The 25,190-nt window shown below is 44.0% G+C and overlaps 1 protein-coding gene across 6 annotated transcripts in view; it reads right to left on the bottom strand.

Moving 5' to 3' along the window:
• The window catches only part of LARP4B (La ribonucleoprotein 4B), a 108,614-nt gene extending 89,820 nt beyond the window's left edge, over positions 1-18,794 (bottom strand). For 3 of the 6 annotated variants that reach the window (XM_089311830.1, XM_089311827.1, XM_089311831.1), the window contains exon 1: positions 18,645-18,793. In XM_089311830.1, the coding sequence (XP_089167956.1) occupies positions 18,645-18,707 (63 nt within the window). In that variant the 5' untranslated portion in view covers positions 18,708-18,793. Of the gene's footprint in view, positions 1-18,302; positions 18,581-18,644 lie in introns of those variants that run through there. The other 3 variants (XM_089311828.1, XM_051835914.3, XM_089311829.1) reach the window with 2 other exon arrangements.
• Positions 18,795-25,190: the final 6,396 nt, after the last annotated feature.

The following is a 25,190-nucleotide window of genomic DNA, read 5'->3' as shown; positions in this document are numbered from 1 at the left end:
TTTTTTTTTTTTTTTTTTTTTGACAGGCAGAGTTGAGAGTGAGAGACAGAGAGAAAGGTCTTCCTTTTTCCCTTGGTTCACCCCACAAATGGCTGCCATGGCCGGCGCGCTGTGCCAATCCGAAGCCAGGAGCCAGGTGCTTCTTCCTGGTCTCCCATGCGGGTGCAGGGCCCAAGCATTCGGGCCATCCTCCACTGCCTTCCCGGGCCACAGCAGAGAGCTGGACTGGAAAAGGAGCAACTGGGACAGAATCCGGTGCCCCAACCGGGACTAGAACCTAGGTGTTGGCACCGCAGGCGGAGGATTAGCCATGTGAGCCGTGGCGCCGGCCGATACAATACCTTCTTGCTGTGTACCTCCCAGAGCTGTTTAATATTCCCCCCAAGATCCCTATTAAATCCTACAGTATCAAAACAAACAACCCCCGACCCACCCACTACCCAACTACACACAAAGTGAAAGAGATAGAAACAAAGCAGGGAAAGATGCACAGAGGACAAAACCACAAGGGGCTGGGCACTGACCCTGACAGGACGCCCTTTCAGGAGGTAGCCTAACATATACCTTCCAAGACTGTTTCTGCCTTCAACCCCACTAAAAAAGTTCCTTCCAAGTTCACCAGACTCCTGCTTACTGCCAAAGGAATGAATCTCTCAGCATGATAGGACTGAGCCCTCTATCTGAAACCCACTGTTTCTCTACAGTCCTGTGCAATTCTACCTCTGTTTCCTTAGCCATTCTTTCTCTACCTCCCTTGACCACTCTTCCTCTGCATTAAAAAAAAAAAAAAAAAAAAAAAAAGTAAAAGTTCTCTTGCCCTATACAACTGGAAGAAAATATAAAAAGTAACAAAGTAACATAAAGAGGCAACTATAAAAGTTAATATCTGAATATCTAGTCATGTTCCCTCACTTGGGCTTTTTTTTTTTTTTTTTTTTTTTTGACTCAGCCCTGCCACTTTCTCCCACAAACCACAATCACAATGTATTATCTGAGATTTTCACTTTGTTTCTTTAAAGTACAACTGAAGGGGCTGGCACTGTAGTGTAGCGGTAAAGCCGTGGCACCTGGCATCCCATATGAGTGCAAGTATGAGACCCAGCCACTCCATTTTTGATCCAGCTCTCTGCTATGGCCTGGGAAAGCAGTAGAAGATGGCCCAAGTCCTTGGGTCCCTGTACGCACATGGAAGACCTGGAAGAAGCTCCTGGCTCCGGATTGGTGCAGCTCTGGCCATTGCGGCCAATCAGGGACTGAACCAGTGGAAAGAAGACCCCCCCCCCCCCACGTAACTCTTTCAAATAAACAACTCTTAAATAAAGTACAACTGAGCTAGCTGAAAAATAATCTGCATGATACAATGCTTCTGGAATGACTTTTTCAGTCTCTCATCATCCTTCCATATACCTAATTCATCAGTTTTCTTTAATTCTGAGACACTCTCAAGTTTTTAAATGAATAACTGTTTTTGCATTTTATTTTATTAACTTATCCACCTTCTCAGACATTTATCATTTCCTGTGGTGAGAACATTCAAAAGCTCTCTTCTAGCTATTGTGACTTATATAATACTGGTTTATATAATTGCACCAATGAGTATAACTGACATGAACAAATTTTGGAGCAAACTGACTCAGCTTTGGTAAGCATACAACCAACCGATAGGAAGAATAGGAAGAAAGACACTCAAGACAAGTCTACCAGCCACAGCTTTGACCATTCCATAGGTATCCCAGGTTTCACAGGAACAAAGTGTCCAATCTTGTGACAGAATTAAGGGACCATGTGATGAAGGAGCTTTTACTACACTGTCTCATTGGAGTTATGCTTTCATATTTTCATGGCTTCATACAGTCACAGCTGCATGCCAAATTTCAGTCCAAGTATCTAAACTAATGTCTAGCGAACCCTTGTATGACACTACAGACTCCTATTATCACTTTTTAAAAAGCCATTCCCAACCTCTTCCAATTTAAAACAAAAAAACTGATAACCACCTTTGAACTGAATTACTATCCCAACTTTGTAAATAATCTCCCTTTTTCTCATCTCCCCAAATGCCATCGAATTCTAGACATGAGATTCCTAAAGCATGAGATTCATCATCTAATCATTTCTTAGCTGAAACCTTCTGATATCCTGCCTGAATGGCAAGTGAAAATAAACACAGCTACTGAGATGTTATTCCCCACAACCTCTGACAAATTCTGAACTGAGTGTTCTCTGTGCTCTCAAAAACCCTTTATATTCAGGAATATAGCACAACAAATTATCATCATTTCATCCATTCAAAAGTTTCCTCAGGGGGCCAGTGTTGTGGTCTAGCAGATTAAGCAGCCACCCTGAGATGCTAGCATCCTATATGGACATTGGTTCCAGTCCCCACTGCTCCACTTCTGATCCAGCTCCTTGCTAATGCACCTGGGAAAACAGAAGATGGCCCAAGTGCTTAGGCTCCTGAACCCACATGGAAGACCTGGATGAAGCTCCTGGCTTCAGCCTGGCTCAGCCCCAGCCATTGCAGCCATTTGGGGAGTGAACCAGTGGATGGATCTTTCTCTCCCTCTCTCTGTGATCCTGCCTTTCAAATTAATAAATAAATTTTTTAAACAAGTGTATTTATTTGAAAGTCACAGTCACAGGCAGAGAGAGAGGTCTTCCATCCACTGGTTCACTCCCCAAATGGCTGCCAACAGCCAAAGCTGGGCTGACCTAAAGCTAGGAGTCTGGAGCTTATTCTGGGTCTCCCACACAAGTGCTGGGTCCAGGCACTTGGGCCATCTTCCACCACTCTCCCAGGCCATAGGATAGAGCTGGATCAGAAGTGGAGCAGCTGGGTCTTGAACCAGCACCCATATGTGATGCCAGCACTGCAGGCAGCAGCTTTATCCACTATTCCACAGCACCAGCCACAATAAACAAACCTTAGAAAAAAAGTTTCATCAGGACAAATGTTTCTCTAGTAGTTGAAAGGCTGGTTGAGATGTATATATCCCTTATTGATATGCCTGGGTTTGATGCCTACCTCCCATTTCTGATTCTAACTTCTTGCTAATGTAGACACTGAAAGGTTGCAGTAATAGCCCAAGTAACTGGGTTCCTACCACCCACATGGGGACTTGGACTGTGTTCCAGACTCCCAGCTTTTGTCTGGCCCAGACGTGGCTATTATAGACATTTGAAAAGCCAGGAAATGTAGGAGCTCTCCTCCCCACTCAAATTTTGTTAAAATATTTATTTATTTAAAAAGCAGATTTACTAGGTGGGGAGAAGAAAGATCTTACACTTGCTAGATCACTCCCCAATGGCCACAACACCTGGGACTGGGTCAGACAAATCCAGGATCTCGGAGCTCCACCTAAGCCTCTCATATGGGTTGCAGGGGCCCAAGCACTTGAGTCATCCTCCATTGTTTTTCCAGGCACATTAGCAGGGAACTGGATAGGAAGCAGAACAGCCAGGAACTCAAATCTGTGCTGATATGGGATAGCAAAGTTACAGGTGGCAGGTTAGCTCACTGTGCCACAATGCCTGCTCATGAAATATTTATTTTTAAAGATTTATTTTGGGGGCTGGTGCTGTGGTGCAGTGGGTTAAAGCTCTAGCCTGCAGTGCCAGCATCCCATGTGAGCACAGGTTCGAGTCTCAGCTGCTCCACTTCTGATCCACCTTCCTGCTGGTGCACCTGAGAAGGCAGAGGAGGATGGCCCAAGTCCTTGGGCCCCTGCAACCACTGTAGGAGACTCAGAGGAAGCTCCTGGCTCCTGGCTTCAGATTGGCTCAGCGCCAGCTGTTGCAGCCATTTGGGAGTAAACTAGCAGATGGAAGATCTCTGTCTCTACCCTCTCTGTAACTCTTTCAAATAAATTCAAATAAATTTTAAAAAATTTATTTTGAAAGTCAGAGTTAGAGAAAGGGAGAGATGGAGAGAAAGCGGGAGAGAGATGGAGAGAAAGCGGGAGAGAGATGGAGAGAAAGCAAGAGCAAGAATGAGATCTTCCCTGAACTGTCACTGCCCAGCTAGCCAGAAGAGCCTGCACTGGGGCAGGCAGAAGTGGGAGGTAGGGACCCAGGGTCTTGGGCCATCTGCTGATGCTTTTTCCAGTTCATTAGGAAGAAGCTGAATTAGAAGCAGAGCAGCTGAAACATGAACCAGTGCCCATATGGGATGCTGGCGTTGCAGGCAGTGGCTTTATCTGCTATGCCACAATGCCAGACTTAATTTTTTTTTTTTTTTACAAAGTTTCATCACTGGGAGGGCAGGAATGTAATAGAGAAGAATCACATTTAACTTATGTTTAAGAGTTTCTTCTTCTATGTCAACAAATGTGCGAAGAATTCTCTGGCACTTAAAATAATTCATTAATTTCAAGTAAAAGCCTCTGTTGCTGCATATTCCAAATGATGAGTTAGCATGGGAAAAGGGCAATAAAGGTTCTAAACATGGTTAAATAAAAAGTGATGCTGATATTTTAAAATCTAATTTAATTATCAAAACAGCAACAACAAATCATTAAAGAAATTCCTAAATAGTAACCATATACTAAAATATTTTCTGCACTGAAGGGAGAACTTAAAAAATCCTTTGGAAAAATCTGTAGAAAGTTATGAATCCTTTCACTGGGAAAACAAGCATATGCAAAAAAATTCCAATGTTAATTCAGAGTTCAAGGTTCAACTGGCTGAAGTATCTCAAGAGTTAAGAGGAATCTGACTCCCCACTTACCAAACGGTGGCAGGATGCATACTCACTTGCCTTTTACTTCATCAGTGGCATCTAAAGCAGATAGCATCATGCCTGGCACATGACACTGCTTAAAAACACCTAGCATGACAACTACTAGAGAGCCAAAAGCCAGGTCTGGAGAAGCTCTTAAATACCAAACTGCTCAGAAAGTCACAGCTACCCACTCCAAGCACAGCATCAAACTACAATCTTCAAATATTATAACTGCATTTACTTTCAGGTCTTCAAGTTGACACTGTACACTATTTAATGTTGAAATATAATAAATGCGACAACATTGCAGCACAGCAGGTAGAGCTGCCACCTACAATGTCAGCACCCCACATAGATGCTGGCTGGAGTCCTGGCTGCTCCACTTTTGATCCAGCTCTCTGCAGTGGCCTGGGAAAGCAGAAGATAGCCCAAGGCCATAGGCCCCTACACCCACGTGGGAGACCGGGAAGAAGCTTCTGGGTCCTAGCTTCTGATCGAGTCAGCTCTGACCATTGTAGCCATCCAGGGAGTGAATCAGTAGATAGAAGACCTCTCTCCTTTAGTGTGACTCTGACTTTCAAATAAATAATAAATACATCTTTTTTTTTTTTTTTAAAGAGCTGGATTGTGAAGTGGAGCAGCTGGGACTCGAACTAATATCCAAATGGGCAGCCCTATCTGCTACACCACAGTGCCGGCCCTGATAAATAAATCTTTAAAGAAAAAGAAAAAGAAAAAGAAAGAAAGAAAGAAAAGAAATACAGGTACTGACATCAGAATCCCAACACTCAACATGGACCCATGTTAGCAGCAGGAATATTGAAATGAACTGTCTGAACGCTCTAAGAATACTATTAAATGTAAATGAATTTCTCTAAGACTACATTTCAAAGATTAACCTGTAGGGGCCGGCACTGTGGCTCACATGGCTGCAGCGCCGACATCCCATATGGGTGCAGGGTTCTAGTCCCGGTTGCTCCTCTTCCAGTCCAGCTCTTTGCTGTGGCCCAGGAAGGCAGTGGAGGATGGTCCAAGTGCTTAGGCCCCTGTACCCGAATGGGAGACCAGGAGGAGGCATTTGGCTCCTGGCTTCAGATCGGCGTAGATCTGGCCATAGTGGCCATTTGGGGGATGAACCAATGGAAGGAAGAGCTTTCTCTCTGTCTCTCTCACTGTCTAACTCTATCTGTCAAATAAATAATTCAAAAAAAAAAAAAAAAAAAAAGATTAACCTGTAAGCAAGTTTCATATAAACTGAAGGATGGTAATTAGAATGCCTATCAGCACTTCCCTCTTTAAGGTTAATGGGGGTGGGGAGGGGGTTGGTGCTGTGGCGCAGCAGGTTAAAAGCCCCAGACTGGGGCTGGTGCTGTGGTATAGCAGGTAAAGCTGCCACCTGCAGTGCTGGCATCCCACATTGTTGCTGGTTCAGTCCTGGCTGCTCCATTTCTGATCCAGCTCTCTGCTAAAGACTGGGAAAGCAGTAGAAGATGGCCCAAGTCCTTGAGCCCCTGCACCATACGGGAGGCCTGGAGAAAGCTCCTGGCTTCAGATCAGCTCAGCTCCAGCCGCTGCAGCCATTTGCGGAGTGAACCAGCAGATGAAAGACTTCTCCTTGTCTCTACCTCTCTCTATAACTCTTGTCTTTCAAATAAATAAAATAAACCTTTACATAAAAAAGGTTAATGGATTATCCAAAATGACAAAACCTTTACTTTTCCTGTAATAAATAGTCATTTGTCATATAATGACATTTCAGTCAACAACATGCCACAAATATGACAGTGGTCTCACTGGATTATAACAGAGCAGAAAAATTCCTATCAGTGATGCTGTAGCTATCATAACATGGTGTCATAATGTCACAGCACAATGTATGACTTCAATGCTTGTGGTGATTTTGGTACAAACCAACCTACGGTGCTGCCTGTCACCTAAAAGTATAACACATATGATAATGTATACTACACAATACCAGATAACAATAAGCTATTACTGGTCTATGCATTTGCAATTATGTTTTCTATCATTAGAGTGTGCTCCCACTAATCAAAAAAAGTATACTGTAAAAGAGTATGTTATGCTATACTGACAGCAGGCTCACACAGCTTGTATTTACTTTGTCTCCTGACTGCGTCAAGAGGCTTCAAGCGACTGACCTATACCATCTAGGTTTGTAAAAAGTATTCCCATGAAATTCACAGAACAAAACAATGCACTTGACACACTTCTTGAAACATATCCCAATCATTAGTCAATACATTACTTCACTCACTGAAAAAATGCAGTATAACAGCTGCTTTAAAATCTGTTTGGGGTTGGGTATTGACACCAGCATCCAATATGGGAGTGCCTGGGACAGAGTCCCAAGCTCTACTTTATGATTCAGCTTTCTGCTAATGTGCTCCCTGGGAGGCAGATGATGGCTCATGTACTCGAGTCCCTGCCACCCATGTGGGAGACCAGGATATAGTTCCTGGCTCCTGACTTGGGCCTGACCTGACCCAGCCCTGATTGTTGCAGGCATCTGGGAGTGAGCCAGCACCAGCACACAGAAGACTGATCAATCCTTCTCTCCCTCCCTTTCCTCCTCCCTTTCTTCCTGTCATTCTTTCAAATAAATCAATGTTTTAAAAACAGAGAATCTGCTTTAGAATATCAAAATGCTTCCTTAAAACCCTATAACATACACAAAGTTAATGCTCTCATCAATGTTAGTATTTCTTTTGAAGTCCCACTGTGGAGGGTATGCCTTGGAAGTGTCCTAAGTTCTGTAAACACAGTGCAATGGGATACCGGACTTAGGAGACCATTTACAGCCCTAGCTCTGCACCAAGTACTTGTCCGTATTTATAAGGAACTTGACCTCTGTGGGTTTCAGTTTCTGAGTCTCTGGAGCTCTAAAATCTTAAGACTTCAACTGTAATATTATACTTTCTTCTGGCCAGTTAAATATTAATTATTATTAAACACTTGGTAAATATATTCTTTACAGCAAATTTACCTAACCACGCCCACACATACCAAACTGTAAATCAAAAGATCTAGGATTGGCCAGTGCCGGGACTCACTTGGCTAATCCTCTGCCTGCGGCGCTGGCACCCTGGGTTCTAGTCCCAGTTGGGGTGCCAGATTCTGTCCCAGTTGCTCCTCTTCCAGTCCAGCTCTCTGCTGTGGCCTGGGAGTGCAGTGGAGGATGGCCCAAGTACTTGGGCCCTGCAACCGCATGGGAGACCAGGAGGAAGCTCCTGGTTTTGGATAGGCACAGCGCACTGGCCATAGCAGCCATTTGAAGGGTGAACCAACAGAAAAGGAAGACCTTTCTCTGTCTCTCTCTCACTAACTCTGCCTGTCAAAAAAAAAAAAATCTAGCATTTATTTTCCCAGTGTTTTTATGACTTACTTGATTTGAAGAGTTACACACACACACACACACACACAGATGGACAAACAGAAGAGATATTCCATTCCTTGGTTCACTCCTCAAAGGGCCACAATGAACAGGGCTGGGCCAGGCTGAAGTCAGGAACCAGGAACTCCATCCATTTCCCATATGGGTGGCAGGGGCTTAAGGACTTGGGCCGTCTTCTGCCACCTTCCCAGGTGCATCAGAAGTAAGCTGGATCAGAAGTGGAGCAGCTAAACCAGTGCTCACATAGGATGCCAGCATCACGGGCAGCAATTTAACCATTCTGCCACAATGCCAGCCCTATCTGCCCAGTTCTTAAAATCATCTAGTAGTAATACAATTAGTGGCCATATGATGACTTTGAGAAAACAAATAATCTATAATTTTTATAGAGCTGTAATCTCATGTGATTTTGAAAAAAGAAACTTACACTCAATAGTAAAGAGGCAAAAATTTATTAGTCCAGTGGTTAAGAAGCCAGTTTGCCTTTTTTTTTTTTTTTTTTAGATTTACTTATTTGAGAGGCAGAGTTACAAAGAGGTAGAGATAAAGGAGGACAGATCTTCCATATGCTGGTTCACTCCCGCAAATGGCCAAAATGGCCAAGCTGTAGCCAAGAGCTTTATCTGGGTCTCCTATGTGGGTGCAGAGACCCAAACACTTGGGCCATCTTCTACTGCTTTTTCAAGTGCATTAGCAGGGAGCTGGATCAGAAGTGTAGTAGTTGGGACTCAAATTGGCACTCACATGGGATGCCTGCACTGTAGGCAGTAGCTTAACCTGCTGTGCCACAGCACCACCTCTAGGATGCCAGTTTAGGGGTAAGTGGCATAACAGTTAAGTCACTGTTTAGGATAGCACATCTCCTGTTGGAGTGCCTGTGTTCAACTTGCAGCTCTGTGCCCAATTTCAGATTCCTGCTAATATAGGCAGCAGGTGATGGCTCAAGTATACCATGATTCATGTGAGAACCAGACTGAGCTCCTGGCACCTGACTTTGGCCTGATTGTTGTTGGCAGCATTTGGGGAATGAACCTATGGATGGGAGATCTCTCCCTGTCTGTGTCTTCTCTCCCTCTCTCTGCCTTTAGAATTTAATAAAACAAAAAATGCCAGTGAAGATGCCCACATTCCACAACAAAATACTAGAATTTGATATCTAGCTCCAGGTCCTGACTCCAGCTTCCTGTTAATGCAGATCCTTCGAGGCAATCATGATAACTGAAAGTAACTGGATCCTGCCACCCACATAGGAGATCCGGTTTGAGTTCCAAGCTCTCATCTTCAGCTTTTGCCACACCCAGTCCTACCCATTTTAGACATTTGGGAAGTAAGCCAGTCAACAGAGCTGTCTCTCTGCTTCTTGAATAATCAAATTTCAAACAAAAACAAATGGGGCTGGCGCAGTGGCTCAGTAGGCTAATCCTCCGCCTTGGGGTGCCGGCACACCGGGTTCTAGTCCCGGTCGGGGCACCGGATTCTGTCCCGGTTGCCCCTCTTCCAGGCCAGCTCTCTGCTGTGGCCAGGAGTGCAGTGGAGGATGGCCCAAGTGCTTGGGCCCTGCACCCCATGGGAGACCAGGAGAAGCACCTGGCTCCTGCCATTGGATCAGCGCGGTGCGCCGGCCGCAGCGCGCCAGCCACGACGGCCATTGGAGGGTGAACCAACAGCAAAGGAAGACCTTTCTCTCTGTCTTTCCCTCTCATTGTCCACGCTGCCTGTCAAAAAAACAAAAACAAAAACAAAAACAAAAACAAAAACAAAAAAAAAACAACTATCTTCTAGAACTATATAAAATAATAGAGCAAAATTACCAAAATGACAGTGAAACACACCAAAATGACAGTGAAAAACATTTTGAAGGGCTGGTATTGTGGCTCAGTGGGTTAAGCCACAGCTTGCAATACTGACATCAGAACACTGGTTTGAGTCCTGGCTGCTCTTCTTCCAATCCAACTCCCTGCTAATGTACCTGGAAGGCAGCAGAAGATGGCTCAAGTGTTTGGGTCTCTGCCACCCACATGGGAGACGCGGATGGAGTTCAAGGCTCCTGGAATCAGCCTGATCCAGCCCTAGCTGTTGTGGCCATTTGAGGAGTGAACCAGAAGATGGAAGATCTCTCTCGATTCTCTCTCTCTCTCTCTCTCTCCCTCCCCCCATTTCTGGATGTATGTGTATCACTCTACCTTTCAAACCAATAAAACTTAAAAAAGCTTCACTTTCACTTTGTGAATTTTTAATAAACTGTACACTGGGGCCGGCACTGTGGCGTAGACAGTTGGGCCTCCTCATGCAGTGCTGGCATTCCATATGGGCACAGGTTGAGGTCTCAGCTGCTCCGCTTCTGATCCAGCTCTCTGCTAATGCATCTGGGAGGGTGGTGGGGGATAGCCCAAATTCTTGAGCCCCTACACCCACATGGGAGACCCACAGAGGCTCCTGGCTTTGGCCTGGCCTGGCCTAGCCCTGGCAGTTGTGGTCACTTGAGGGGTGCGCCAGCGGACGGAGGATCTATCTCTCCCTCTTTATCTGTAATTCTGCCTTTCAGACAAAAACAGCTAAATCTTTGAAAATAAATAAACTGTATGCCAAGAGTCTCCATGGGCTCGACTCAAAGATAGCAAAACTTGCAGTCTTTACAGTCCCAAGTCACTCTGCAGGAAAATAGTTACTCTTAACTGGAGTTTTGCCAGGTCACAGAGAATTCATTTTTAATTCTATATGTCTGAATGCTTCTGCAGTTTTATGTAGCAATCCTATTTTCTACCCCAAGTCCTTTACCATTTAGGGTCAACTATTCCTGTACTATGCCCTAAAAGTATTAATGATTTCTGACAAAGTTCATCACTGTATTCAAAGAAATGGGAAAAGCTGAGAAGACTGAAGGACATGTGTACATAGGGCAACTGAGTGTGGCAGAACTTCAAGCATTATCCCTTGGTTTCCACTAACGGCCCCTCCCCTCCCTAGATAGTTCAGGTATGAAGAAGCAAAGACTTGTATTGCTGATTCAGCAGTTACTCCTTCGCACAATGGTCTTATCCAAGTGGCCTGCTAAAAAGCAGCCTAAACAAGCATTCTAGCCTGGCAACGACCATCACTGAGGCATATGAAACATAAACCATGACAGGCAGTTTCACCCAAGAAGACTTTCACATCAACTTCTACACATGCAGCACTCAAGAAACACACCACATGACATCAAAAATACTACTGTTTGAATGTTTTTACCTCTTTAAAAACAAAAGAAAAAACAACTTTCTGAAGAGGTAGCCTTTAAAAGGCAGCTTTCCATAAAGACTTTAAGTCCACTTTTAAAGGTTACTGACCACATAGTCATGACTGAGTGGTTAAGGCAATGGGATAGCAATTCATCAGGGTTTCCCCCATGCACACTCAAATCCTGCCGACTATGCTGTCTTTTCCTTTGGAAGAGTAATCTATAGACATCTTGCCAGGCTGAGAGTCTGGTTTGGCCTCTCAGGAAGAAGCATGACTGTTCCATAACCAAACTAAACTTTCCTTCTTTATGAATCCAGTAAAAACTCTGTGTTCTTCCTCAAGGTTACTGGTTTTCTCTGAGTACCGGGGAGTACTAACAAGATAGACAGCAACAGACTACAAGTACCATATGCCGCTATGTAGAGTCAGTGTCTGTCTCTCTCTCTCTCTCTCTCTCTCACACACACACACACACACACACAGCCTTTGACTGGACTGATAAGGCAGAAATCACACAGATAAGATCTCAACAAAACATAACCATATAATGTAATTAGCCAAGAGAAAGAAAAATAACATGAAATGCTTAAAGAAAATGTTTAAAGGCCTTGATAGTTTTTGAAAAGAATGTTTATCATGATCACAAACAGATTAACAATCACTGAGGAAACTTGTAAATCAAAGTAGTCATTAGGTTTCCATCCCTTTATTTTGAGTACTGACAACAAACCTTTTTGAAATGTAAAAACAAAGTGTTCCCATTTTCAGAGATGTTCCTAAAAAAGAATCAGCTAATTAGCTTGCCTTAATAAAATCTGAAATAATAAATACACTTTAAACAAATGCTAGCAGGGGAAAAAAAGGAATAAACAAAAGCTAGCAGATTTTAGGCATATTTTAAAACTACTAAGGCATTTTTTAAACACACACATGAATGTGTGTAATGCAAAAGGGGTTCCAAGCAAGCTCTTCTTCATTTAGACTAAGGCTCAGCCTTTTCAACCATGAAGAGTGAAAGCCAGAAGGAAGAGGGCCCTCTACCTTGCCACCAAGTAACACCCATCTGTGTGTACCCATTCCTGCCTCCTCCACTCCACTTTCCATAAGGCAGAGGATCATTTTAGAAAGGCAGTTCTGACCATGTAATTCTCCAGTTTAAAACCCTTTAACTACTTCCCAATATTCTTCTGATAAAGAGCAAAATTCTCAACCTACCCATCACCTCGCAGGCCATGTAAGATGGAGCTCCCAACCTATTTCTCCCAGCTACTTTCCCCTTCTTTCAGCCTTGTTTACATTAGTTCCTCCAAAATGCTTTGTTTCTTCCTACCTCAGAGTCATTGAGTATGTCATGCTCTTTGCTAAGAAGGCTATTCTCTCATCCCACTTCAACCCTTCCACTCAGAACTTCCTGCGAAAGGCCCTCCCTCATCACTCCAGTTCCATGACTTCTTAGTACACTGTACTTCACCATTTAATTATAAGATTGTCTACCTGCCTCCAAAACATAAGGGAATTTATCCCCTTTGCTCATCACTATAGGCCTGGAATTTATTCATTCATTATTCAGTGAATACTATACGCCAGTTACTAGTCTAAGGTCTAGGTTCACATCAATGAACAAAACAGACAAAATCTCCAACCTGAGTGTACAGCCAAACAACAGAAGACAGACTACACACAAAATAAATCAATTGTATGCCACATTAAAATGTGAAAGGTATTATGAAGAAAAATAGGGCAAGGGAGGGAAATGAGGCAAGCATTGGAAATGATAAGCTATAATCAATACAACTGTAGTAACAGGACCACAGGAAACATTAAGCCCAGGTACCGTCAGTATCTAAATGTCATTGTAATATGACTTGAAGCACACCATGGCATTTCCTTCTAGACTACAAGTCTTGCAGAAAAGTTCTGTTTTTCACCTTTGTATTCCAGTGTTTTGTTGAAAACACCTGAATAAGTTAAAATTCTCTTCTCATATCAGGCCTTGGTGCAGTGAGTAACAGGGAATAAAAAAGTGAGAAACATTCCACTGAAAAATATATTTTCAATATTGTGATTGCAACTGATTTTGATTAACATAATTTAAGTTTATAATTTAATTTTAAGCAAAATAAAGAAATTTTTAAGGCAGTCAAAAGGGGTCCCATTTTCAAGACTGAAACAGGACAATGTAGAGGTCACATAGTTAGGTTACTCCATCTAAAATGCTTTATGCACTAGATGTAGTTATGAAAAAAGTTAAAATTGTGTAAATACAACTTTTATGTACTAGAAGAAACTTTCCAATGCATCCTTTTCCAAGATTGTCATATTTGTTTATGGAAGCATGCAAATACACTTACATGATCAGCAAACAATTTCTCTAAAATTGCAGTAGCAGATATTTTTAGGCATGCTTTTATCTTTCTAGCTGAACTAATTTTACTAAACATCTACAGTGTACCAGGTCCCAGTGTGAGCAAAGAGGTTCCAAACATAAAAAGATCTCATCACAAGGAGCTTATATTAATTATGTGCTAAACAAGACAAAGGTATATTTAGAGTGCTATGGAAACCAAGAAGTATGCAGCAGAACCTCAGCAATTAAGACAATAATTGCTGGAGACCTCATGAAATATCTTTTAAGGACAGGTTAAGGAACTACATAAAAATGCTTAAACTTTTAAGGAGGACAGTCAATTACAGGCAAGAAAACTTCCAAGAGCAAAGGTTGTTGGAGGGTTGAGTGGGGGTGGTGATGGAGGGAAGATGATGGCAGGAGAAGCAGTGGTTCAACTCAAGGTGGGACAGGGAACGAAGATGCAGAGGAGGTACAGTCACTTAGGGCGAGGCATGCTGTAGTCAGAAGCCTGGGACAGTCCTAATCAGTTTCTTTTTTCAAAAAAAAAAATTAAATTCATTAATTAATTTGAAAAGCAAAGAGAGAGAAAAAAATACCTTCCACCTACTGGTTCACTCCTCAAATGCCTTAAGCAGCCAGGGCTGGGCCAGGCTAAATCCTGGAGCCTGGAACTCCATCCAGGTCTGCCACATGGGTGGCAGGGATATAACTACAAGATCTAACTTCTACTACCTGCTGCCTCAGAGGGTTAGCAGAAAGGCTGGGCTGAAGCGGAGGCAGGACTGGAACACAAGGGCTCCCATATGAGGGCATCCCAAGCAACAACCAGCTACTATGCCACAAGGTAGCCCTGATCAATTTCTAAAAAGGGCCAAGAAATAGGATAGGACTTTAAGGCAGTGTATAGCTATAATGTGACTAAAAATGATTTGTGTAAACAAAAATATTATATTTGTATCAGGAACATAAATGTAAGTTTTTAAGTCAAAATTTATACACATCAGATTTCACAAAGAACATTTTCACTGAAGACAGTCTCATGTCATTGATTACCAAACATTCACTAACAAATTAAGGAGCACATGTTCAAATTTATGGTATCATGAAATATTTTCATTACAATGTACTCGCTGAAACAAGCCTCACTAGCAGAGGCAGAAGGAGGGACAGCCAAGAAAGAACAAGACTATGAAAGAATGTATCAAATCCTCCATGATTAAAATAGGAGTCACGACAGTTTCAACAGAAAATAGTGAAAAGACAAGTTTGAAAGGCACTGAAGGGACAAAAGGCCCGTGGGGTAGGTGGAAGGGGACAAGGAAGAGAAGGGAAGGAACTTAACTGAATTATCAATTTCCCTTGTTTCTAAGGAAGACATTTACACACAGGAAAAATAAAGCATTAGAATGGTAAGGGCAAAAAATTTTCTGAGTAGGAATTTATTTTCCTTCTCTTTGTAAGAGAACCTAATGTCTTTTTACCTTATAATTCCATGTTCTAATAAAAAATTATTTTCCAATAAAAGATAACATCAGGGGAAATATAGTGGCTCCAAAGATATCAACAACAATAATAATTAAGAGCCAAAAAGTTTAAATTAAACTAAACTTCCAACCTGGTGAGTTTAACCCACTCAGAAGGTAATGCCATATTTACTTGTACTCCATAGGAAAAAAGTGGACTCTTCACATAAATGAAGTCTACAAAAGTATATAAACAAGCAAACCCCTGCAGCAGTACACATTTTTATCTATGTGTTTTCTATAAATACAACTTCAGTGTTTGTGGTTTCTTCTTCTCCCCATTAGAAAAAGTTTTGTTGGTTTTATAGGAGAAATTACAAAAATATACTATTATATTTTCATGCATTTATCAATCTGCAGAGAATTTCCTTAAATCTCAGAGAAATTCACCAGAGCACAGCATGCATTATGAAAGCATATTTAAAACTTGTACCTTTAACACTAAGAACAAATCTTTCTACATATAACATTTTTACAACCTCAAGAGACCATCACAAAGATAATGCATTACTAAAATTGGAGGACCTGGATTATAATCCTTGTTACCACTATCTTGATGGAAAATATGAATGCCAGGGTGACTCTTTGAAATAACAGTGAAAGAAGCTGGTTAGTTACTTCCTGGTTAATAACATCCACCACATTATCTATCACCACAAAACTTGCAAATACTGTGGCAAATCTATGTCCAATAATCACAGCTATCTGAAGGCTCAGCCTACAATTACCATTAACAACCTGATCGCCAACTTGCACTTGAGTAGTTTGGGTTGCTTCATAAAAAGCAAATGACTAAAATATGTTTCCACAGAATTTAAATATTTGTGGGTATATTTAGAAATTACATTAAATTCAAAAGGCAATCTCAAGGAAAAGCAAATAAAGTCAAATTTATCCCTAAATTCTCTGCCATATACTTTCTCTTCTACATAACAAGGAAAAATGAGCACTAAGCAACTTTGTATTCATATTCTCAGCTATTTTCTCTCTGAAGATCCTCAAATACAATGTAACTCCTTTCTCTAAATATACATTGTGCTCAGAACTTGTTTTCTCTGCTCAGATACATATGATGGGATGGGGGGGGCGGAACCACTCTGTTAATAAAACCGCTACAAGGTAGAACGTTAAACATTATAACTTAGTAATAATAAAACTAGCAAAACCAGACCACATCTAAGTGTTTGTTTCAACAGTCCTATGAGGCTGATACAATCATCATCCTCCTTTTACAAGATGAGAAAACCCAAGTTAAATTCTATTGTATAAAAAGTCATGCCTGCCTTTCATGTAAATAAGTCAACTCAAATCACATTAACGTCTCAAAATACAGGGTGAAATTTATTTCTAGCCAATGCAAGTTTCAAAGGAAGTATACAAATCAAATTCATGGCTGAATAATAAACTTGTTCATCTGATGATGCCTTTCAGAAAACACTTGAATAACTCAAATAAACCTAAGTGAAGCTCGATTACAAAATTGCTTCTCTGTATCTTAAATACAGAGAAAAACTGGAAAGCCACAACTTTATTTCAACTTCTGTAAATTCCCCTGACTGCAAATTAGGGGGAGCCAGGCAGGTTGGGGAAGTATGGAAATTGCACATTGTATATGTTATCTGACCACCAAAGGATAAGTGAGCATCACTTTTCTCTCCTGCTTGTGGTCTTGGCAAATTATCAACGAAGCACTAACTTCAAATGCATTTTAAATATTCCTCACAAATAAAAACGAGAGCAGCTGAATACCCTAAAACAAACTTTCAAAAAGGAAGGCAATGTACATTTACTTACAATGCTCACCTTTAAGTTGCTATTTTGTTACTTCTATTAAAAAGCATTACATTCAATGTCAATACTTACAAACTAATTGCACTACACAGTCAAGGAAAATCATCCCTTTTTATTAAAAACTTCAATGTCCACTTTATGATCAAGTTAGGATGCTGCCAGTGAGGTCTTAAACAAAAGCAAGGTAAGAGACAGGTTTTCTTCTTTTCTTCTTTTTTAAAAGTGAACAAAGATTTATTAAACACATTGCAAAAGATCAGCCAACAGGACAGCTAGAAGCTGCTGCCAGATAGTTTTCCACAGGTTATTTTCTCAAGTTACATCTTGACCAAAATTTAAGAATGTTTGACATTAGAATGATGGAGAACGATTACATTCATGAGAAGTTGCAATGCACCAAAAAAAGGGTGAGTAACTCTTTTAAAAGTTCCGATCGGACACCACTGACAAGCAGGTGTTCAAACGCTTCTGAGCTGCTCCTTTGCGGACTGAACCCCAGCCCCCTGACGAGCATGGGGAATCTTCACATCGACTTATTTTCTGAATCCTCCAAATCCTGCCTCTGCTCAATTCTATCGAGAGGAAAAGGGAGCATTCCAAGCACACACACTTGAGCAACAGGATCCCAACTTCCTGGTTCTAAAGGAATGCGATGCCCTAGTGACCCATCCCTGCCCGGACAGCAGCGCAGCCGCTCGGCCTGGGCTCCGGCGAGACCAAAGGGGGCGAGGCCCGCCGCCGCACTGCGGGTCCCCGCGGCTGGCCCGACCTGGAGGCGCTCGCGGCCCGCGACCCTAGCCCCTTCTCCTCGGGCTGCACTAGCGAACCGGCCAGGCCAAACGGGCTCGCCCCCGGAAGCGACCCCTGCCCGGCCCAGACCCCGGCCCTAGCCGGGCTTTTGGCCTGGCCTGGCTCCGGCTCCATTGATTCCTTTCCAACTCCGGCCTTGCCAACTCTTCCCCGGCCTCGGCCCTGCTGGTGCTGCCCGACCCCAGCCCTGGTCTCGTTGGTCCTTCCTGGTCCCGGCCCTGCCCTGGTCCTCCCAGGCCCTGGCCCTCCCCTGACCTGGCCCTGCTCGGTTCTCCCAGACACCGGCCGCCGTCCTCCCTGACCCCGGCCCTGACCCTACACGAGTCCTCCCCTCCTCGGCCGGGCCCTGCCCTGCCAGCCGCGGGCCGCGTCCCTCCGGGAAGATGGCGGCCCAGTGACAGGCGGGCGCGGGCGCGGGTCCGAGCGCAAGCTGGGGAGCTGGGCCGCTTCGCCAGTGGCCATGGGAGGCCCGCTCACCTGTCAGCGCCGCCCGCCCCGCCCGACCGGCCGCCCGCGGGCTCCTCGCCGCAGCCCCGGTGCCCGGCGACCGCGCAACACGCGGGGACAGCCGAGGAGGGAGACGGCAGGAAGAGGCGGCGCGGCCGGGCCGGGCCGGACGCAGGGACGAAGGGCGGGCGCGGGCTGGCTGCGGCGGCGGCAGCGGATTCTTCCCCTTTCGGGCCCGAAAATGTCTCAGCCTCGAGACTCCGGATCCCCAACGCTCCTTCCCGTTCGCATGAGAACACACAGCTCCCACTTCCGGGGCCCTGAGGAAGTCCCACCCCCGCGCGCCCCCGCGCCCTGCCCTCGCGCACTCACCCGCCGGGCCCGCCGACTGGCGATCGGGGCCCGGGAGAGCCTCACGTCTTGACGGAGCGGCATCCTGATTGGGTGGATTAGGAACCCGGCCCGCCCCTCCGCTTCCCCGGCCTCTCCGCTCTCACTCTTCTGGCGGCACCTGTGATTGGCGCGTGCGCGCACGCCGCCACACCACGCCCCACGCACACCGAAGGCTCTGGCCCACGCACGCCCGCATGCCTGCACGCCCGGCACTGTTGTCCCTGGGGTTGGTCCCTCAGCTTGATCGTCTGGCGTTGGAGGCTGTCCCGGACCTTGGTTTCCAAGAGACCGGATCTGGGCCTCCCGCAACCATACCCGTTTATTACGGACAGCTGGGCCCGCACTGGGCGGCAGCGACTTCTGTCTGGCAACCCTACCGGATCTGCGCCCCCCGACACTCAGTCCTGCCCAGGATCGCAACCTCTGCGCCGCCCACTGGGACGGCGGCTGCAGCCCTGAAGATGTTCCCCCGCACCGCTACCCCTACTCCTCCCAGACGTCCAGGGACAGCTGTGGCTCCCCTGCCCGGGCCGCCGAGACCACGATTGCTAGCCCCTGTGCGCCTCTCCCTTCGTCCTGGGTGGCGGCCCCCGCTTCTGACCCATCCCGGGACACCCAAGACCCCTTTGGAGGCCCTGGGTCCCTGAAGCGCTGGCGGGCACGGATGCAGAACCCGTGCCCCCTCAGTGGGGTTTATGGTTCCAAGTTACCAGCAAGTGATGGTGCGCTCAGGGGCTCCTCAGCGGGGTCCATTACATTTCGCTGCAGTTACCTAGTAAGAACCGGACGACCCGGGACTCCCTTGCGAAATGTGTCACAACACAAGAAAGGTTACCTCCCCACACACACCCCATCAATTTCATGGTGTTGGGGGGGAACTATGTTGCCTTTTTAAAAGCTTGCTCTTTGGTTTCCTGTATTCCTGAGTGTATATATACATATAAAGGAATTCCAGCTTTTTTTTACCCGGATTGAAAAGGCTCTTCTCCATTGTGATTATCCGTGGTTATTATGTATCTACCTGTGTTGCTCATTTGTCCCTACCCCACGGTATTCAATGCTGACAATTCCCCATTTTGGAGGAAAGCAACTTGGACTCCCTTGTATTGAGTAGATGGTGTATTGCCACCGGTGTTGGGTGCCATCTTAGTGATACCTTGACACATTTTAAGAAAATCTGCAAGTTAAATATATACAGCAGTGTTTTTGAACTTAATAACCACTTAAGACAGGTTTCCTCTACTATTGAAATCATACAAACTTTTTTTTTAAATTAAAACTTGCTTTCCAAGACAACTTGTTCAATATGTTGGTTGTAGCACCTTGTGTTTACCTTCATATGTAACCTTCAAAGGAAGAATCACGCTCTTCCTCATCCATGAAATCTTTCCTAGGCCTGATGGTGTGGTTGTCGCTTTCAAAGAATAGGAATTCTGTCCCCAAACTGATAAATTTAACTTCATTTTTTTTGTTTGTTTGGGACTGTGCTGCTCTAACAGACATTCTGCTATGCAGATTAAGTTCCCAAATTAGAAAAGAAAGTAATGACCCAAATTACGTGAGAATATCGAAATGTCTCTTACTTCCTATTCATACTGTGATCCACAATAACCCTGGGGTTTTTTTTTTCCTTGTTCCTCTGATTTTTTAAAAAAGAAATACGCATTTGAAAAATACCCATTTTCATCTTGGGGGTCTGATACTGTGATATAAAATACACACTTTTCTAACTTGATACAAAAACCACAAAGGTCAATTTAAAAAAAAATTTAATATGAATTTCTCAACCATAGTAAGATACCCTCTCACTTCTCAGTTCTCATGTCAAGCAGGTACAAATTCTGTCAGTCCTACCTAAACTTCTTCCTTCTCACCCCCTGTTGGGGTTGTTGCTTGCTGTTACTTCTCACCTTTTTAATAGAATTCAGACTGTGCCATCCTACAGTATATCAGTCACCATGGTGAGACACCTTAAAAATGCTCATTGCCATCTTCCTTTCTCAGTGGCTCCCTGTTGTGTGTTGCATAGGAAGAACAGCGTTCACACTCTAGTCCTAGCCTGTCTTCAGCCCATTACCTTAGCTTTCTCTCCTGCCCCTCAGACAGCCTCACCTTTCAATCACAGTCACTTATCCAACTTTTATTTTTTAAGTCACTGCATGAGTTGCTGCATCTACATTGATTCAGACTTATCAGATTTATGCCCTAGACTGTACGGTCTTCTGACAGGCAGAGCAACAGCTTCTATTCTGTGCCAAGTGTGACAAGGAACAAAATGGAGGACCACCAGCTTCCCAGAGGCTTCACTGCTGCAGAAGTTAGCATGGGACTTTGTTGGAGTCCCGGACACTTTCAGGTGCCAAAGGGTGCCATCGGCTTCTGGTAAAATCTGTCTTCTTTTGTGAGCTACACTTAAAATGTCAACGATTTCAACCTTTTCCTCGTAGGGTGGAGGTGGGGAACCTTTTTTCTGCCAAGAGTCATTTGGATATTTATAACATCATCTGCAGGCCATACATAATTATCAGCTTAAAAATTAGCCTGCTGTAAGAAGTATTGAATTTCGAGTCCTGCCTGCAGTTGCGTTGGCAGGGTGGGAAGTTCCCTCCCTTCCACCATAGATAGTTGGGTTTCCCTCTTGGGTCCTCTTAGCACTGCATTCATAGCTCTATGAAAGCTGCATCACACTGTATTAAAATTTTCAACTGACACGTCACTCCAACCAAATAGCTCCTGAAGAGCAGAGATAGCTTAGCAAACCTCAGACACCACATGGGTTTGTTACATAGCACCAACTTGATGAAAACAGAGTTAAGCAATGAGTAAAGCAAGACATTATTCCCATAGAAAAGGCCTAAGTTTCAAAATGGTATCTAAAAATATCCTTTTATTCTCCTAAAATTTTCTGTGAAAAATAAACTCTTTTCTCCATTGTGTTTATTATCACTGTAGACTCCCTGTATCTTAACAAGTTCATTTAGTTTTTTTTAAGATATATTTTATTTGTTTGAAAGAAAAGAGTTACAGAGAGAGGTAGAGACAGAGAAAGAGGTTCCCCAGATGGCCGCAACAGCCAGAGCTGAGCCAATCCAAAACCAGGAGCCAGGAACAGCTTCTGGGTCTCCCATGTAGCTGCAGGGGCCCAAGGACTTGGGCCATCTTCTACTGCTTTCCCAGGCCATAGCAGAGAGCTGGATCAGAAGTGGAGCAGCTGGGACTAGAACCGGTGCCCATATGGGATGCCAGCGCTTCATGCCAGGGCTTTAACCTGCTGCGCCACAACACCAGCCCCCTAACAAGTTCATTTGTGATTTAGCCACACTACTACAAAATATATTTCTGATTATTAAGAATTATTTGCAGCTTGCTTAAACAAATGTTCACTAAGTACCTGCTAGGACTCAGGGACTTTGCTAAGTGTTTGAGGAGTACAGCATGGCAGAGGGCTCAGGTCAACGGGAAGGAATGAGGAGGGTAGGTGTCAGGGGTGGGCCACGTGCTTAGGGTAGCAGCTTCAGAGGGAGTGTTCTAAGCCAAGTAAGGAAGGAACCAGAAAGTGATAACTCAACCAAGACCAGAGACAAAAAGTGGAGGGGCTGCCCACAGACCTTCCTTGCAGAAGGAACATCAGAAGGGAAGAAAGAGACAGGCCAGTCCTGTTCAGTGAGTCAAGATTTTATGAGGCAAGAAGGGGCCCTTACAAGGTTTGGCTATGGAATATCTCTGACCACAAAAGCCACCAGAATAGGTACATAATAAGGAACTAGCTTAGTCAAATTAGGTGGCAAGATCAAAATTAGTAATGACAGGAATACTTTGGATACAGAAGAATGCATGACTTCATACAGGTACTAAGAAATAAATTAGTTAAGTAAATAACAGAGATAAGGAAGGAAAAGAGAAAGCTCTTTACAAAAGAATGCTAATAAGTGAAGAAGGAAATCATTTTGAAAAATTACCATTTTGCAGCTATCATAGAATTCATGCTGGAAAGAATCACTGGTCGATGCTAAAATAATTGGATGAGGGGTGAGCATTGTGGCATTGACAGTTAAAGTGCTGTTTGGAATGCTGGTTCAAGTCCCGGCTGCTCTGCCTCTTCCAGCTCCCTGGTATGTGCCTGAGAAGGCAGAGGAAAATGGCCCAAGTGCCACTGGGCTCCTGCCACCCAGGTGGGAGACCTAGATGGAGCTCTGGACTCCTGGCTTCTGCCTGCCCAGGCCTGGCTGTGTTGGTATTTAGGGAGTGAAGCAGAAGAAGGAAGATATTCTTTCTCTCTCTCTCTCTCTCTATCTCCCTTTCAAATAGATGAAAATAAATTAACATTTTAAAAAATAAGTTTTGGAAAGAAATCATTTGGTGAAACTTTGTCATGGAACAGGTTATGCACACCATTTCAAACCTTATTAATTGATTATTACTTATTCAGTTACAGTGGATAAAAATGGGGGACCCCATCTGAATCAAGTGATCAACATTACACCAACACCAAGGACCCCTGTTGGATCTCCTGTGCCCTCCCATGTGACTATCTCAGTTATAAACTATTTCTGCCAAAAATGCAGAAATTAATCATGAGGAACAGACAAACTCAAATAGAGGAACATTCTCCAAAGCAATTGGCTCACGCCCTTCAAAAATACCAAGGTCATGAAACAGTTGTTTGGCCTGTGGGTTAAGATGCCTGTGTCCCATATCAGAATACCTGAGTTAGAGTGCTTGCTCCAATTCCCAATTCCAGCTTCTTGCTAATGCAGATCCTGGGGGTCAGCAGGTGAAGGATCAAGTATCTGGATCCCCACCAACCACATGGCTTCAGCTCCACACTCCTGGCTTTGGCCTGCCTCCACCTTAGCTGTTTGGGGGCATCTGGAAAATGAATCAGCTGATGGGAGACTCTGTCTCTATCCTATTAAGTTAAACAAAGAAAAGTAAAGAAAACATCAAGGTGATAAAATAATAGACAGTTCAGGAAGTTTTCCAAATTAAAGGAAAATCTAGATTAGGTCCTGTATCAGTAAAAAAATGGCAATTCAAGATATCTGCTAGTTTCTCAAATGGGTTAGTGAGAGAGAGAGAGAGAGAGAGAGAGAAAGGGAGAGAGGTCTTCAATCCACTGGTTCACTCCCCAGTTGGCTGGAACTGTACTGATCCGAAGCCAGGGAACCAGGAGCTTCCTCCAGGTCTCCCACATGGGTACAGGGGTCCAAGGACTTGGACCATTTTCTACTACATCTATAGGCCATAGCAGAGAGTTGGATCAGAAGTAGAGCAGCTGTGTGTGTGTGTGTGTGTGTGTGTGTGTGTGTGTGTGTAGGTAGGTAGAAAGAGAATGTGGCAAATGTAGGTAAAGGACATATAATTGGTGGCAACATGTCTGTAGATTTGAAATTCTTCCAAATAGTTATCTTTTGGAAATGCATACTGGAGTGCTTACAAATAATGTGATGCTGTATCTGGGATTTGCTTCAAAATCATCTGAAGGAAAGGAAAGGTGAATAAGAAATAAGAGATTGGGTAAGGTGTGTACATGTGAGCTCATGAAACCCTTCTCCTTGGTTTAAATTGTGATAATAAAAATATGGAGAGGATTTTAATTCATTATGATATGGGTTAACTAGCAAAGAGATAGGTCTGGGTGAGCTGCAATTCTTGCCACCCTTGCAATGTAACTTTATCCCTTCACTTGTCAACCTGATAGGCCCACATTCCCAGGATGTATGTACCTGTGTCTCATTCAGGGCCACCTGGAGACACTGTGATGACTACATGCAAGTCTGATTCCACATGAAGTTGCCATGAAAATCCCAGAAATCTTTACACACGCTAAGATCCCCCCACCCATTTTGTTTATTCAGTTAAGGCACACCATCCCCTGCCTCATTCAATAGAATTTTGGAGAGAGCTCTCTTTTTGCTACTGACCATGCTTGAAGGTGCTACTCAGACTTCTCTCTCTCTCTCTCTCTCTCTCTCTCTCTCTCTCCTAATAGTTAACCCTCTGGCTCCCTCAAAATGAGTATTTCTCCAAATGGGGTCATCCACACTTATACATGAATGCATGTTCAGCCTCTCACTTTTAAATAAATCCTGTTTCATTTAGGCACTGTACTAATCCTCCTCCACTTTGAATTCTTACCTCTGCGGGGTGGAGGGAGAAGAACCTGGGTTAAAGATGAAGGTACCTAGGCCCGTATCAATCATAGATATTCCATGAAAACCTATTGCTCAGCAAACAGTCAAAAGGAGTACAGTTCCCAGGATATTCTCACTAGAGGAACAAAAGAGGCTGGGCTGAATCTCTGCTTCCTGAAGCATGGAAAACTGGGGAGGAGGCAGAATAGAGTAGGGTGGTTACCAGCTTGGGGCAAGGATGGTGCTGGCAGGCACAGAAAAATGGCATGCTAGGAGAGAGCAGAAAGGGATGAAGGAATTACCTAGATGAGAGCCTGCAGGAGAGATTTAGGGTTGCAGGAGCATAGTATCTGGGGGCTGGCACTGTGGCATAGTGGGTAAAGCCATCACC

Source organism: Oryctolagus cuniculus, chromosome 13, assembly GCF_051225735.1.
Source record: "Oryctolagus cuniculus isolate XC-2025 breed Fujian yellow rabbit chromosome 13, ASM5122573v1, whole genome shotgun sequence".
Classification (NCBI taxonomy): domain Eukaryota; kingdom Metazoa; phylum Chordata; class Mammalia; order Lagomorpha; family Leporidae; genus Oryctolagus; species Oryctolagus cuniculus.
Note: the sequence above shows the minus strand (reverse complement) of the source record. Positions and strands in the feature narration are given on the sequence as shown.